Below are 12035 nucleotides of genomic sequence, written 5' to 3' on the forward strand. Positions count from 1 at the left end.
TTTGATTTGCATTTCTTATGTTATCAGAGCAAGGAATATAATGTATAATACAAAATGAATAATATAATATAATATTCATTTAAATTTACTTCTAAAGTACGTAATGTAACATGTACTGCAGGATGACTTGTGAAAACATGTTGAACTTCATCCATACGATCATCCTTTGGTGTTTTGGGTTGACCGTGCAGCAGTAGAAGCATGTGACCCAGTATCGACCGTGCATCGATGTTCTGGTATCGACACGCTGTAGTTAGAGTCAGTCATGTGACAGTCAGCTGCAGCTCTGCGGCTCAGACGCAGTAGGTGTGAACAATGACCACTTCACTGTTAATGTTAGTCCATCATCACGATCATTGTTTTCAGGTCGTTCCATAAAAATCACTTATTTTCACATCACGTGCTTTTTCTTCTGACCACGACTGCCGCTACAGGACAAATATACAACACACATATACAAAATAACTCCACAAATATAACTTTGAAAAAAACTAAAAATATTTTATTCCGGGAGTCTGGCACCCTCTAGTGGCTACGCGCGGGGTTGCGCGTCATCCGGTGTTTTGATGTCTGGATCTGTGGAAGTGCCACCGACAGGGAAGAGAGTTTTTAAAGGAGAGAGGAGCCCGGTTTGTCACCTCGGGCACATTATACCAACCTCACACTTCAGCCGCTCCTTCAATACACTTCCCACGACACACACACTTTTACCGAGTGTGTTTTTGTCTCTGTGACGCGCAGCAGGAAGCCGCGAGCTTCAGTGGAAAGAGGATGTTTCACAGACTGATGTGTTTTCTGGGTGTAGGGCTTTTATTTACGTCAGGTTGTTAAAATATAATTCAAAGTATAATAAAAAGCATTAAAAATAAATGACAAATAAATAGTCTTGTTAAAATGTTTTAAAAGGTAACTTACTATTTTAAATATATGTATATATTTATTTATTTGGAATAGCTACGTTTTCTTCTTTTTATTTTTCACCCGTGACATCCATGTCTACTCTCCACGTGTATAAGACAGTGATGCAGTGTAGAATTATATATGTAGTAGCTATATATGTATTTATAATTTTAAATATTTTTCTGTTGATGAGGCAGCGGTGGTGTCGTCATGACTGTCCTCTGCTGCATCCACCTCATCCTCGCCTCCATCTCCAACATCCATCATCCAAAATATATATATTTTTCCAACCAACTTATTATGATGATGTATTTTACTTTAAAACATTTCAAAACTCTATAAACTAATGTAGACTACGTCAGGACGAGTCTGCTTACACACACACACACACACACACCTATTACCCAAGTTACAGCCATTAACAGGTGACCAACACATCAAAGGGCACGCGTTTTGGGTGTGGTGCGCAGGGGAAGTTGGGGGGTTAGGGTGGTGTCACAGAATATAAAAACCCCTCTACACCCATGTCAGGGCATCAGTGTGACGACAAGGAGCTCCTGGAGAAGGTGACCCTCGTCTGCGCATCTGTTGGTTTGACATGGCGTTCGGTTTGGATTTCACCGCCGCTGAGATGAACGCCTTTTACGCGGGGCCTTTCTGGTCCACTGCGCACCTGGATTACACACACAACACGGCCGGGTGTGCACCGGAGACGACCAGAGGTGGGTGGACCGGAAACGCATCTGAATATTGTGCTCTTTTGAGATTATCCACAGAGTTTAACGCGTGTCTTCTCCCCACAGTGGATCGTGGAGATCAGCAAAGAGCGCGCAGGAAGCGCACGACCTTCACCAAGGCGCAGGTCAGTGAGCTGGAGCGCGCCTTCTGCGTCACACACTACCCTGACGTCACGCTGAAGGAGACCCTCGCGTCTTTGACTGGACTGCCGGAGTCAAAAATCCAGGTGGGTAACAGTGGGTGTAGTTAATGCCCCACTAGGGGGTACTAGTGTGTACACACTGTTTCTGTTGAGAAAGTTCTCTTGGATACAAAGGTTGTTCTAGTGGGTTCCATGCGAGGAAGTTGAAGTATATTAGAAAAATATTCATGTTAATTGAAATATATTTTTAACATTTTTTTAAAAAAAACCTTCATTGAACAGACCGGATTGCAACCCCCTTTGGACCAGTTTTGGCCCACGGGCCTTATGTTTGACACATCTGGATTAAACACAATATTATTAAAGACAATAAGACTTCATATAGAGTACCACATATAATACTATGTAGTATTGTGTCTATATATTTTTATATTTATTTTTGAGATGGTAAAATGTTATTGTAACTTTTTTAATTCATTTATTTTACTTTTATTTCTCACAGACTGGTGTTTTCTGGGTGACGGGCTTTTATTTACGTCAGGTTGTTAAAATATAATTCAAAGTATAATAAAAAGCATTAAAAATAAATGACAAATAAATAGTCTTGTTAAAATGTTTTAAAAGGTAACTTACTATTTTAAATATATTTATATATTTATTTATTTGGAATAGCTACGTTTTCTTCTTTTTATTTTTCACCCGTGACATCCATGTCTACTCTCCACGTGTATAAGACAGTGATGCAGTGTAGAATTATATATGTAGTAGCTATATATGTATTTATAATTTTAAATATTTTTCTGTTGATGAGGCAGCGGTGGTGTCGTCATGACTGTCCTCTGCTGCATCCACCTCATCCTCGCCTCCATCTCCAACATCCATCATCCAAAATATATATATTTTTCCAACCAACTTATTATGATGATGTATTTTACTTTAAAACATTTCAAAACTCTATAAACTAATGTAGACTACGTCAGGACGAGTCTGCTTACACACACACACACACACACCTATTACCCAAGTTACAGCCATTAACAGGTGACCAACACATCAAAGGGCACGCGTTTTGGGTGTGGTGCGCAGGGTATGTTACCCCCCTAACCCCGGTGGTGTCACAGAATATAAAAACCCCTCTACACCCATGTCAGGGCATCAGTGTGACGACAAGGAGCTCCTGGAGAAGGTGACCCTCGTCTGCGCATCTGTTGGTTTAACATGGCGTTCGGTTTGGATTTCACCGCCGCTGAGATGAACGCCTTTTACGCGGGGCCTTTCTGGTCCACTGCGCACCTGGATTACACACACAACACGGCCGGGTGTGCACCGGAGACGACCAGAGGTGGGTGGACCGGAAACGCATCTGAATATTGTGCTCTTTTGAGATTATCCACAGAGTTTAACGCGTGTCTTCTCCCCACAGTGGATCGTGGAGATCAGCAAAGAGCGCGCAGGAAGCGCACGACCTTCACCAAGGCGCAGGTCAGTGAGCTGGAGCGCGCCTTCTGCGTCACACACTACCCTGACGTCACGCTGAAGGAGACCCTCGCGTCTTTGACTGGACTGCCGGAGTCTAAAATCCAGGTGGGTAACAGTGAGAGTAGTTAATGCCCCACTAGGGGGTACTAGTGTGTACACACTGTTTCTGTTGAGAAAGTTCTCTTGGATACAAAGGTTGTTCTAGTGGGTTCCATGCGAGGAAGTTGAAGTATATTAGAAAAATATTCATGTTAATTGAAATATATTTTTAACATTTTTTTAAAAAAAACCTTCATTGAACAGACCGGATTGCAACCCCCTTTGGACCAGTTTTGGCCCACGGGCCTTATGTTTGACACATCTGGCTTAAACACAATATTATTAAAGACAATATTCATATAGACATATAGAGTACCACATATAATACTATATAGTATTGTGTCTATATATTTTTATATTTATTTTTGAGATGGTAAAATGTTATTGTAACTTTTTTAATTCATTTATTTTAGAAAATGTTGTAACTTTTTTAATTCATTTATTTTACTTTTATTTCTCACCAGGTCTGGTTTCAAAATCGACGGGCGAGATACTTTAAGAGTAAGAAACCAACCCGAGGTCCTGCGACCGTGTCCTCCGCGGACCACCACCCTGGTCAGGGCTTCACTCCTCCACCCAGTCCAACGCTGCCGTCTCCACCTGGATACCCTGCTCCATGTCTGCCCCAGTCCACCAGACTCTCCTCCATCCTGGACAGTCACGGAGGAGTCAAACCCTCAACCTCGCCTACATCGCCCACTTCATCCTACTTTAACGGACTACATCTACCGGACCTGCATGAATACCAAACCCCGGACTTCACTGATTTGTGCCGGGATGATTTCCCGTACACGGACCTTGACGACGTGCACTTCACTCAGGAGTTTGAGGATTTCCTAGGGGGCGCTCACGGGTCTCTGGAGCATGCGGTCAGCCGCTGCTCTGCCGTGGATCGTCAGTCTTCTACTCGCGCTCTCACCGACCAGCAGCAGGACCTCTACCGTCCAGACGACCTGTCCGACATGTGCCTGCAGGACCTGGGCGACTTCAGCCTGGCGGATTTGGACCTTTCTTCGGCCATGATCGATTATCTGATGAATGAATTGTAGAGACTAAAATGATAGAGAGCGGGAAAAGTGAGAGCAGCGCGTAAGAAGGTAGTAAAGCTAAAGTAATATATAGTATACGTAGAGTATTTATTGTGGACACGTTGTGTAGGAAACAGGTATAACTGAGATGTCATATGTGGTGTAGTATGTTGTTTACAGACAGAAATAAACCAGAATGACTGAATACTATGAGTATTTGTATTGTGTTTTAAAACACGTCGTGTACGCTGTGTCGTCACGTGGCGCCGTGGCTTAGTTGGTTAAAGCGCCTGTCTAGTAAACAGGAGATCCTGGGTTCGAATCCCAGCGGTGCCTTTTTCATAACCGAGTTCTGTGACGTTTTTAAATTGTAAATCAATTAAACAACATAATAAAATAAATAAATAAAATGAAATAACTCGGAAACTGCGCGTAACACGAAAAGATACCTATACAAACAGTTGTAGTTTGTGGAATATTTATTTTGAATGAGATGTTTTAGAAGACAGAAAAAAAACAACAAAACAACAACAAATGCCATTCAACTTTTTTTTTTGGAGTTCTAGAACACAGGTCCGTACACTGACTACTTCACCAAAGTGATTAATTTAACTTAGTGACCACGACAATGTCCACATGTTAAGGTTTAGTCAAATGCAAAGGATTTCTGCAACATTCAGGTTTCCCTCCTAGTGGATGGTTTTGTTATTGAATGGTTTTATCTATTTAAAAAAAAACAAAAACAAAACTCTATTTCTTGTTCTCTGCCCTTGATTCAGCTGTTGTTGTCTCTTCATCCGTGCAGCCTAGCCAAAATTTTGCAATGGAACGTGGGTAAGGAGGGCTGGCAGAGTCCACGCGTTTTGTCTGTAGGTTCATTCTGTAGTATTTGTCTGTCATCACAGAAAGAAGAAACAAGCAGACCAGACGTTAGAGTGACGGGAGTCTTCAGATTGACTTTAACTGAGATTTTTTTATAAATAATTCACACGCACCTCCTTTGAAAAAGTAAATGTTTTGAACAGGAGTGCCCTTCTGTTCCTCCTGGGGGGCGCTCTCAGCGAAGATGTCCCCGTAGTCGTAGTCCATCCAGTCGTCGTACAAACCCCAGAAGTCGTCAAACAACACGTGGCGACTCTGACGTCTGCGTCCACCACGTCTCTTGTTGACCTTCTTGTTTCTCCAGCCGCTGCGTTTCTTGGGTATCGGAGGAGACGTGGGCGTCGGACTGGAGCTGATGGAGACGCGTCCCACCAACGCAGCATCTACAGGCGGCCTGAAGCCACGCCAGTCCCTGCTGATCAACCGAGGGCCGGTTTGGTGATCGCTGACTGATGAGGAGGAGAAGGAAAGATGAGAAAAATCCACAGACCAAGCTAAAAAAATCAGATGAATTTAACAGAAAGAGAAAAACATTTAAATGTTTTTTTTTCTTACATATGCCTCCAAAGAACTCAGCCAACATGTCCCCCCACGTCTGGTCACAGAAGAGGTCAGTGTACTGAGTAAACAGCACAGATGGAGACGACCTGCTCATCTGGACACACTCCTCATGTGAAGGCTGCTGCTTGAACTCATACTCATAATATCTGTCCCCTGAAACGACACAAGTAGAGGGTGAAGACCCCGAGAAAAAAGAGTAAATACCTCGCTAGACAATTTCTTTATTAGTAAAAGACAAATTTCCAATTCACAAATTGACCAAAATGGAGATCGGAGAAAGTGAAACCAACCGACCTGGATGTAGGGACAGAGGTCACAAGGTCAGCTGTGAAAATGTAGTACCAGACCAAGCAGTATATTCTTCTGAAGTACCTTTGAAGAAGTAGGCCTTCTCTTGGCCTCGGTAGCTCGGTGCCGGCACAGCGAACGCAGCATCGACGTCGTTCGCTATGGTGTCAAAGCCGGTGGAAATGTCCCGTGGAAAGTCCTCGTCCAGGACGTCTCCATCAAACCTCCAGTACTTCTTCCCCTGTGACAGAATGAAGGGACTGTATTCAAATATTCTAAAGATATTCTGGCAAAATGAAGGGTTTTTGTATTCAAATATTCTAAAGATATTCTGAAGACGTCCTCAGACGTCTGAAACCTCGTCACCGACGGATCACAGACGGACGTTGGTACCTTAAAGATGTAGCTTTTTCCCTGGCAGTTGATGCGTGTGAAGGCAGCATCGATGGGGCCGTCCATCCCCCACACGTCCTGGATCAGTTTGGGGTAACCGGGAAGTACGGCCTTGTCGTCCAACTCGAAAAAATATCTACCTAACAATGTCAAAAAAACAATGAAAAAAACGTGTTAGCATCAGTGTTAGCTTTTCAGAGCTCCTCCTGATCTTGGCTTTGTTCATGCCATTAAGTAATATTTGCTACATGTTCAGCAAAGTACTAGCTATTTTGAAGTTTACTTTTAAATGTGCCTCAACACTTTCTTCACGATAGACAGCGTTCTTTTTTTAGGATAAATGTTTGGAGTCACTGCTCCAGATCAACCTCTGAATGCGTAGATGGATCCGTTTTTCAGTTGCAGAAAGGCATCAAAAGGACGACCACTGCAGGGCGCTGCGTCCGGATCCACAGGTGCGTCCGTGATGTTGGCGGTCAGAGAAGACAAGGCCTCGGCTGCAGCCGGAGCGGCGGTCGTGGTCGGAGGCGTGGTTGTTATGATGAGGTCGTCTTCTGTCGCGAATGTATCGCCACGAGCTTGGCAGGCCACGGAGGAAGACAGACAGAAGACAGGAGACAGAAGACACATGGGTTTTTAAATGTATAGTTGTAATCTTGTGTTGTTTTTGATCATTAAAGTGTTGATGTACTCACTCTTTTTGGGGCAGGCCGTGTCATAGTCTGGGCAGCAGCTCGAATAGAAATAACACAGGGAGTCGCACTGACAAGTTCTCTGTGGATCGAAGGACCCGCACTGACCCCGACAGGACTCTGTGGACATGTATTTGTTCTGTGAAAATGTGGTTTCTTTTGTTTTGGAAAAAAGGGTCAGAGTAAGTATAATAAAAAAAGAAAAATAAATACATTTAGAAAAGAGTCTACATTGCAAATGTTACTAAGATATTAAATAAATGTTGGTAAATATAGCATTTAAAATATACCAAAATATTAAGAAGTTGAAGTTGGTTGATTATTGTTACAAAACTTGTTGACATGTTTTGGAAAAGAGTTGAGCCATACAAAACACGTTTTGGAAAAGAGTTGAGCCATACAAATGAAAACATTTCAACAGAAAGTCTCATAAAAGAGATTAGATTAGGACAACGACTCACGCTCTGCAGCGAGGGTGGCGTCCAGCAGGAGCAGGAGAGCCAGCAGGGGCGCTGCTGCCTTCATGTCGACTGGAGGAACAGAACGAACAGATGAGTCTCCTGTGACTCTGAAAAATCTGCAGAGAAATAAACCTCTTCCCTGCGTTTTCTGCCGTCCGTCTCCCGTCAGATGAGCACAGGCCTCAGCACTGAAGGCAGATGACGGTCGATAGATGTCGTCCAGAAGCTGATGACCTCGGGGTGTCTGCCTTCCTGATTGGTCAACACTGTGCTAATCATTAAGCTGTGACGGCTGATCTCTGTCCTGACTGTCCTGGTTCTCTGTGTTGAACCAAATCTGTTCAGAAGAACAAAGAATAGAATTAGTTAAAATTCAAACATTCAAGACAGGAAGTGAAGAAACTCTTAACTCACTAAACAGTATATATTGATATACATGAATACATGATGTGTAGTGTGTGTAACTCAATCAGTGAATGAGACACTGAGTAACTGGGACAGTGGTTATTGACCTGGTGTAAAAAACAAACAAACAAACAAAAAAAAAAACCCAACACTATTCAAACTGCTGTGAAAGAGAGTGGCCTGAAAAACAACACTGGTGGATAGAACTGTTTATGTTCATACAGGTTAGATTAGATTAGATTAGATTAGATTTGATTAGATTAGGTTAGATTGGACTGCACATAACCAGACTAGATTAGATTAGATTAGATTTGATTGGATTAGGTTAGATTGGACTGCACATAACCAGACTAGATTAGATTCGATTAGTTTAGATCGGATTAGATCAGATCTGATTTGATATGATATGATTGGATTGGGCCGGACCAGGTCAGATTAGATGAGGACATTTTGTTTTGACCATATTGAAGAAGTTCGTTGCCAACACGGGGTGAACTGTCCAACACAAAGGTTTGTCTTTGTCTGTGTCACCACAGTGGAGCGGCAGCGCGGTCACTGTGAGGTCAGCCTGCTGAGTCTGCTCGTCCCTTTGTCACCTCTGCTGTCAGCATCAGCAAAAACACACACACACACATTTAACACAGGAAAATGTCACCGCCTCATCTGTACGTACTCCTCAATCTGCCCGTGACAACAATCTGTCTGGGATTAATCCTGATATGTTTATATTCAGTGTTTAAAAGATGAAGCACATTACACACACACACAGTGATATACACACACACAACAACACAAATGCACACACAGACACAGAGTCTGGGCTATGTGCTGACCTCAGTGAGCCGTTTCTCAGTGTGTTTTGTTCAGTGCTTTCAGCCAGATCTGTGTCGTCAACTTAAAAAAAAAAAAAAACCACAGGCACAAAAATGAATGAAAATGATCCTGAAACATATTGATTTCTGGACTTCTGGGTTTTTTCCAAGGGTTTAATGGTGTAGAGTCAGAAACTTTTCATACATTAATGGCAATTATATCTGCTGCTGACAGAGAGTATATAATCCACACTCAACAAAATAAACAGTCAAAAAAGAAAAGAATTACAATCACAATTAATCACGATTAATCGTCATCCATTACATTGCTTTTAATCAAGAGAAAACACAACCTGCCCCAAATATATGGCTGGGACAGAAGGACAAATAGCAGCAGGTAGATGTTGGTGTTTTTTAATCAAAATGGTGGAATTGTTCATGTGAAAAAAACATCATCTTGTACATCTTGAAGGTCTCGTGTAGAATCTACGAGAGAACTTTGTCCGCTATGTGTGTAAATAACAACATGAGTATTTACTGTGTTGAACAATGATGAGTTGATGGTGCGTGTGAATATTCGTTAAAACTTTTTTCTGATCGGGTTGAACAATGATGAGTTGATGGACGGTGCGTGTTAATATTCGTTAAAACTTTTTTCTGATCGATTTCACCAATTAATTCGTGGGTTCAAAGCATTTTTGATTATGTCTGATTATGTCTGTACTGTAAACACAGAATCAACAAAATAAAGAAGATTATGTCTGTGGCGTAAACACAGAATCAACAAAATAAAGAACAAAACCTCTGATTTTGCCCGACCCCTTAATGTTTTTCCTCACAGTTGTTTATCACCGTGCGTTTCATTTCTTTACCTTAACTCTTGTAGTAGACAGGAACAGACATTTGGCCTCTTATTGAATCACACTGAGTTTCTGGTCTTCTGACCCTGCTCTGTCCCACACAGCAAAAACAACGGAGTCCAAAGCAAAGTGCTGACCTGGGTGGAGGGGTGCGGCCGCCCCGGCCTTGGCCCCCCCCCATCTTTGTGTATATATAAACCCCCACACACACTACTTCTGTGACCATTCAGTGGAACCCTTCGACACACATCCCTCAGGTTTGGGTAGGTGGGACTAGTTTACATTCACACCGTTTTGATCCATAGATTAACAACAGGACAAAAAAATGAAAATGAAAAAATAAATAAAATAAACAATATTGGATCAATGATTGTAGAACAGCTCCAGGTAATTGTATCAAATGTGTTTATCTTTTGTTTTTTTGTGTCCAGTTTCAGTGTTTGCTCCGACTGTTTCCTCACAGGTACTCCTGGAAAACAACATGGCTCTGACAAACCCTATGCCCATGGGCCCATGGAAGGTAGGCTCATCAGTCAATATGAGTCTAATAATGTCACGTGGTCAACATTTATGAAGAATTTTATTTTAATATCGAGCTAATTTCATGAAGTAACTTCCTTTCTCTGTGTTTCACAGATCACTGTGTACGATCAGGAGTATTTCCAGGGCAGGCGTATGGAGTTCACCGCCTGCTGCCAGAACATCATGGAGTGTGGGATGGAGAACGTCCGCTCACTAAAGGTCGAGTGTGGCGCGTATGTATTCAGGCATCTTTTTCCTCATTTCCCCTTTTGACGTCTGTGTGAATACGTCCAAGAAGGGATCGCCGCTAACTCCGCTCTCTGCTCACAGCTGGGTGGGCTACGAACACTCCAGCTTCTGCGGCCAGCAGTTTGTCCTGGAGAAGGGAGACTACCCTCGCTTCGAGGCCTACAGCGGCAGCAACTCCTACAGAATTGAGAGGATGATCTCCTTCAGGCCCATCTGTTGTGCCGTGAGTCCAAACGTCCAGACCGTGGCGCTCCTCAGCTGACTGCAGCCTGCTAACTCTCTGCTTCTCTTCCGCTTCGTACAGCACCACAAGGATTCCCGCATGACCATTTACGAGATGGAGAACATGACGGGTCGTCAGTTTGAGCTGTGTGACGACTACCCCTCCCTGCAGGCCATGGGCTGGATGAACAAAGAGGTTGGATCCATGCGTGTTCAGAGCGGAGCGTAAGTCTGATGTTTAGATGTTTGAAGTTTTTCTTTTTACACCTCCGTGGCTCTTCGTCAGTTGATTCATCTGCTCTTGGGTTTTTTTCTCCAGTTTTGTGTGCTACCAGTACCCCGGTTATCGTGGACATCAGTACATCATGGAGTGTGACTGTCATGGAGGAGAGTTCAAGTGTTACCGTGAGTTTGGCTCTCATGCCCAAACTCCCCAGATTCAGTCCATCAGGAGGATCCAGCACTGAGATGTGGAGCACCTCCTCAACTGCCCCGTTCCTTCTCCCTCTTCCTTACATCCTACCCCCCCATCGTGTTCCTTCTTTTTTTCTCTTTTTTTTAAAATTACAATGTAGGGAAGACAGCTGTAGGGAATAAAAGAAGGAACATTTGGAGCCACTTTTAATAAATCAACTTTTCTTCTGTGATGACATCACTTTCATCACCAGTGTCACTGTGTTACACATCAGTACAATGACCACTGACACCTTTAATATGTCTGACTACCTTCGTACAGGACGATCAATAAAGACAAAAAGCCAAGACCCTGACTGAAGCTGTTTTTGTACATTTGTTGTGCTGCTTTAACAGAACACATATGAACACAATTTTTAATGGATAATTTGGTTGTTTAAACAAATAACAAATTAAACAAATTAAACAAATTAAATAAATTAAAAGTAATTTTAATGATACGTTTTTAAAGCGTATGCTTTGAAGGCCGTCCCGTACCTTAAAAAAAAGACAATTAATTCTCCAGACAGTTCAACCAAGATGGCGGCCGTTCATATCCAATCCTGATAACGAATCGTACTTCTGTTTAACTAGATCGTTAAACGAATGATAACACTATCGGATATTTTGTATTATTATTTTGTATTATTATTATATGTTTTTCGTTTATAAATATAGTTGAGTTTGAAAGTGTAGACGTTAAAACCCGTGTTTACATTAGCTTCTTGTCTGAAAGAGCACGTTTGGAAACAACAGAGGCCGCTGTTGCGTCAGGTAAAAACTCGTCTGGTGACGACGGAGTGTACAATCAACAAACAGGTCTAACAACGTCAACACTTTCGAAGGTAA

General features: G+C 42.5%; 3 protein-coding genes, 1 long non-coding RNA gene and 1 other non-coding gene across 11 annotated transcripts in view; 4 read left to right on the forward strand and 1 right to left on the reverse strand.

Annotated features, from left to right (window-relative positions):
• The window catches only part of LOC103395456 (homeobox protein aristaless-like 3), an 11442-nt gene extending 6348 nt beyond the window's left edge, over positions 1-5094 (forward strand). For 2 of the 5 annotated variants that reach the window (XM_025065745.1, XM_025065746.1), the window contains 2 exons: positions 1432-1864; positions 3823-5094. In XM_025065745.1, the coding sequence (XP_024921513.1) occupies positions 1499-1864; positions 3823-4407 (951 nt within the window). In that variant the 5' untranslated portion in view covers positions 1432-1498 and the 3' untranslated portion in view covers positions 4408-5094. Of the gene's footprint in view, positions 1-1431; positions 1865-2895; positions 3365-3822 lie in introns of those variants that run through there. The other 3 variants (XM_008333173.2, XM_008333172.2, XM_025065747.1) reach the window with 3 other exon arrangements.
• On the forward strand, positions 4649-4722 carry trnat-agu (transfer RNA threonine (anticodon AGU)). The gene has a single exon. It is a non-coding gene; the product is annotated as a tRNA-Thr (tRNA).
• Positions 4933-7868, reverse strand: vtnb (vitronectin b). 2 transcript variants are annotated; one of them, XM_025065734.1, is made up of 8 exons: positions 7664-7868; positions 7206-7358; positions 6879-7088; positions 6511-6650; positions 6202-6358; positions 5824-5982; positions 5382-5717; positions 4933-5279 (listed from the first exon to the last, which is right to left on the reverse strand). In XM_025065734.1, exons 1-8 carry the CDS (start codon positions 7725-7727, stop codon positions 5137-5139), a joined length of 1362 nt encoding a protein of 453 aa, XP_024921502.1. In that variant the 5' UTR covers positions 7728-7868; the 3' UTR covers positions 4933-5136. The 2 variants fall into 2 exon arrangements, with proteins under 2 accessions (XP_024921502.1, XP_008331396.1); XM_008333174.3 differs by having other exon boundaries at positions 7206-7322; positions 7664-7866.
• A 2103-nt stretch (positions 7869-9971) lies between these two features.
• Positions 9972-11524, forward strand: LOC103395459 (beta-crystallin A1). Of its 2 annotated transcripts, none has more exons than XM_008333175.2 (6): positions 9972-10003; positions 10204-10260; positions 10377-10495; positions 10593-10734; positions 10816-10958; positions 11053-11523. In XM_008333175.2, exons 2-6 carry the CDS (start codon positions 10222-10224, stop codon positions 11198-11200), a joined length of 591 nt encoding a protein of 196 aa, XP_008331397.1. In that variant the 5' UTR covers positions 9972-10003; positions 10204-10221; the 3' UTR covers positions 11201-11523. The 2 variants fall into 2 exon arrangements, with proteins under 2 accessions (XP_008331397.1, XP_008331398.1); XM_008333176.2 differs by having other exon boundaries at positions 9976-10003; positions 10172-10260; positions 11053-11524.
• A 307-nt stretch (positions 11525-11831) lies between these two features.
• The window catches only part of LOC112488631 (uncharacterized), an 8288-nt gene continuing 8084 nt past the window's right edge, over positions 11832-12035 (forward strand). Inside the window, exon 1 of the long non-coding RNA XR_003052931.1 lies at positions 11832-12031. This is a non-coding gene — a long non-coding RNA (uncharacterized LOC112488631). The remainder of the gene's footprint in view (positions 12032-12035) is intronic.

This window comes from Cynoglossus semilaevis, chromosome 19 (assembly GCF_000523025.1).
Source record: "Cynoglossus semilaevis isolate Cse_v1.0 chromosome 19, Cse_v1.0, whole genome shotgun sequence".
In the NCBI taxonomy this organism is placed as follows: domain Eukaryota; kingdom Metazoa; phylum Chordata; class Actinopteri; order Pleuronectiformes; family Cynoglossidae; genus Cynoglossus; species Cynoglossus semilaevis.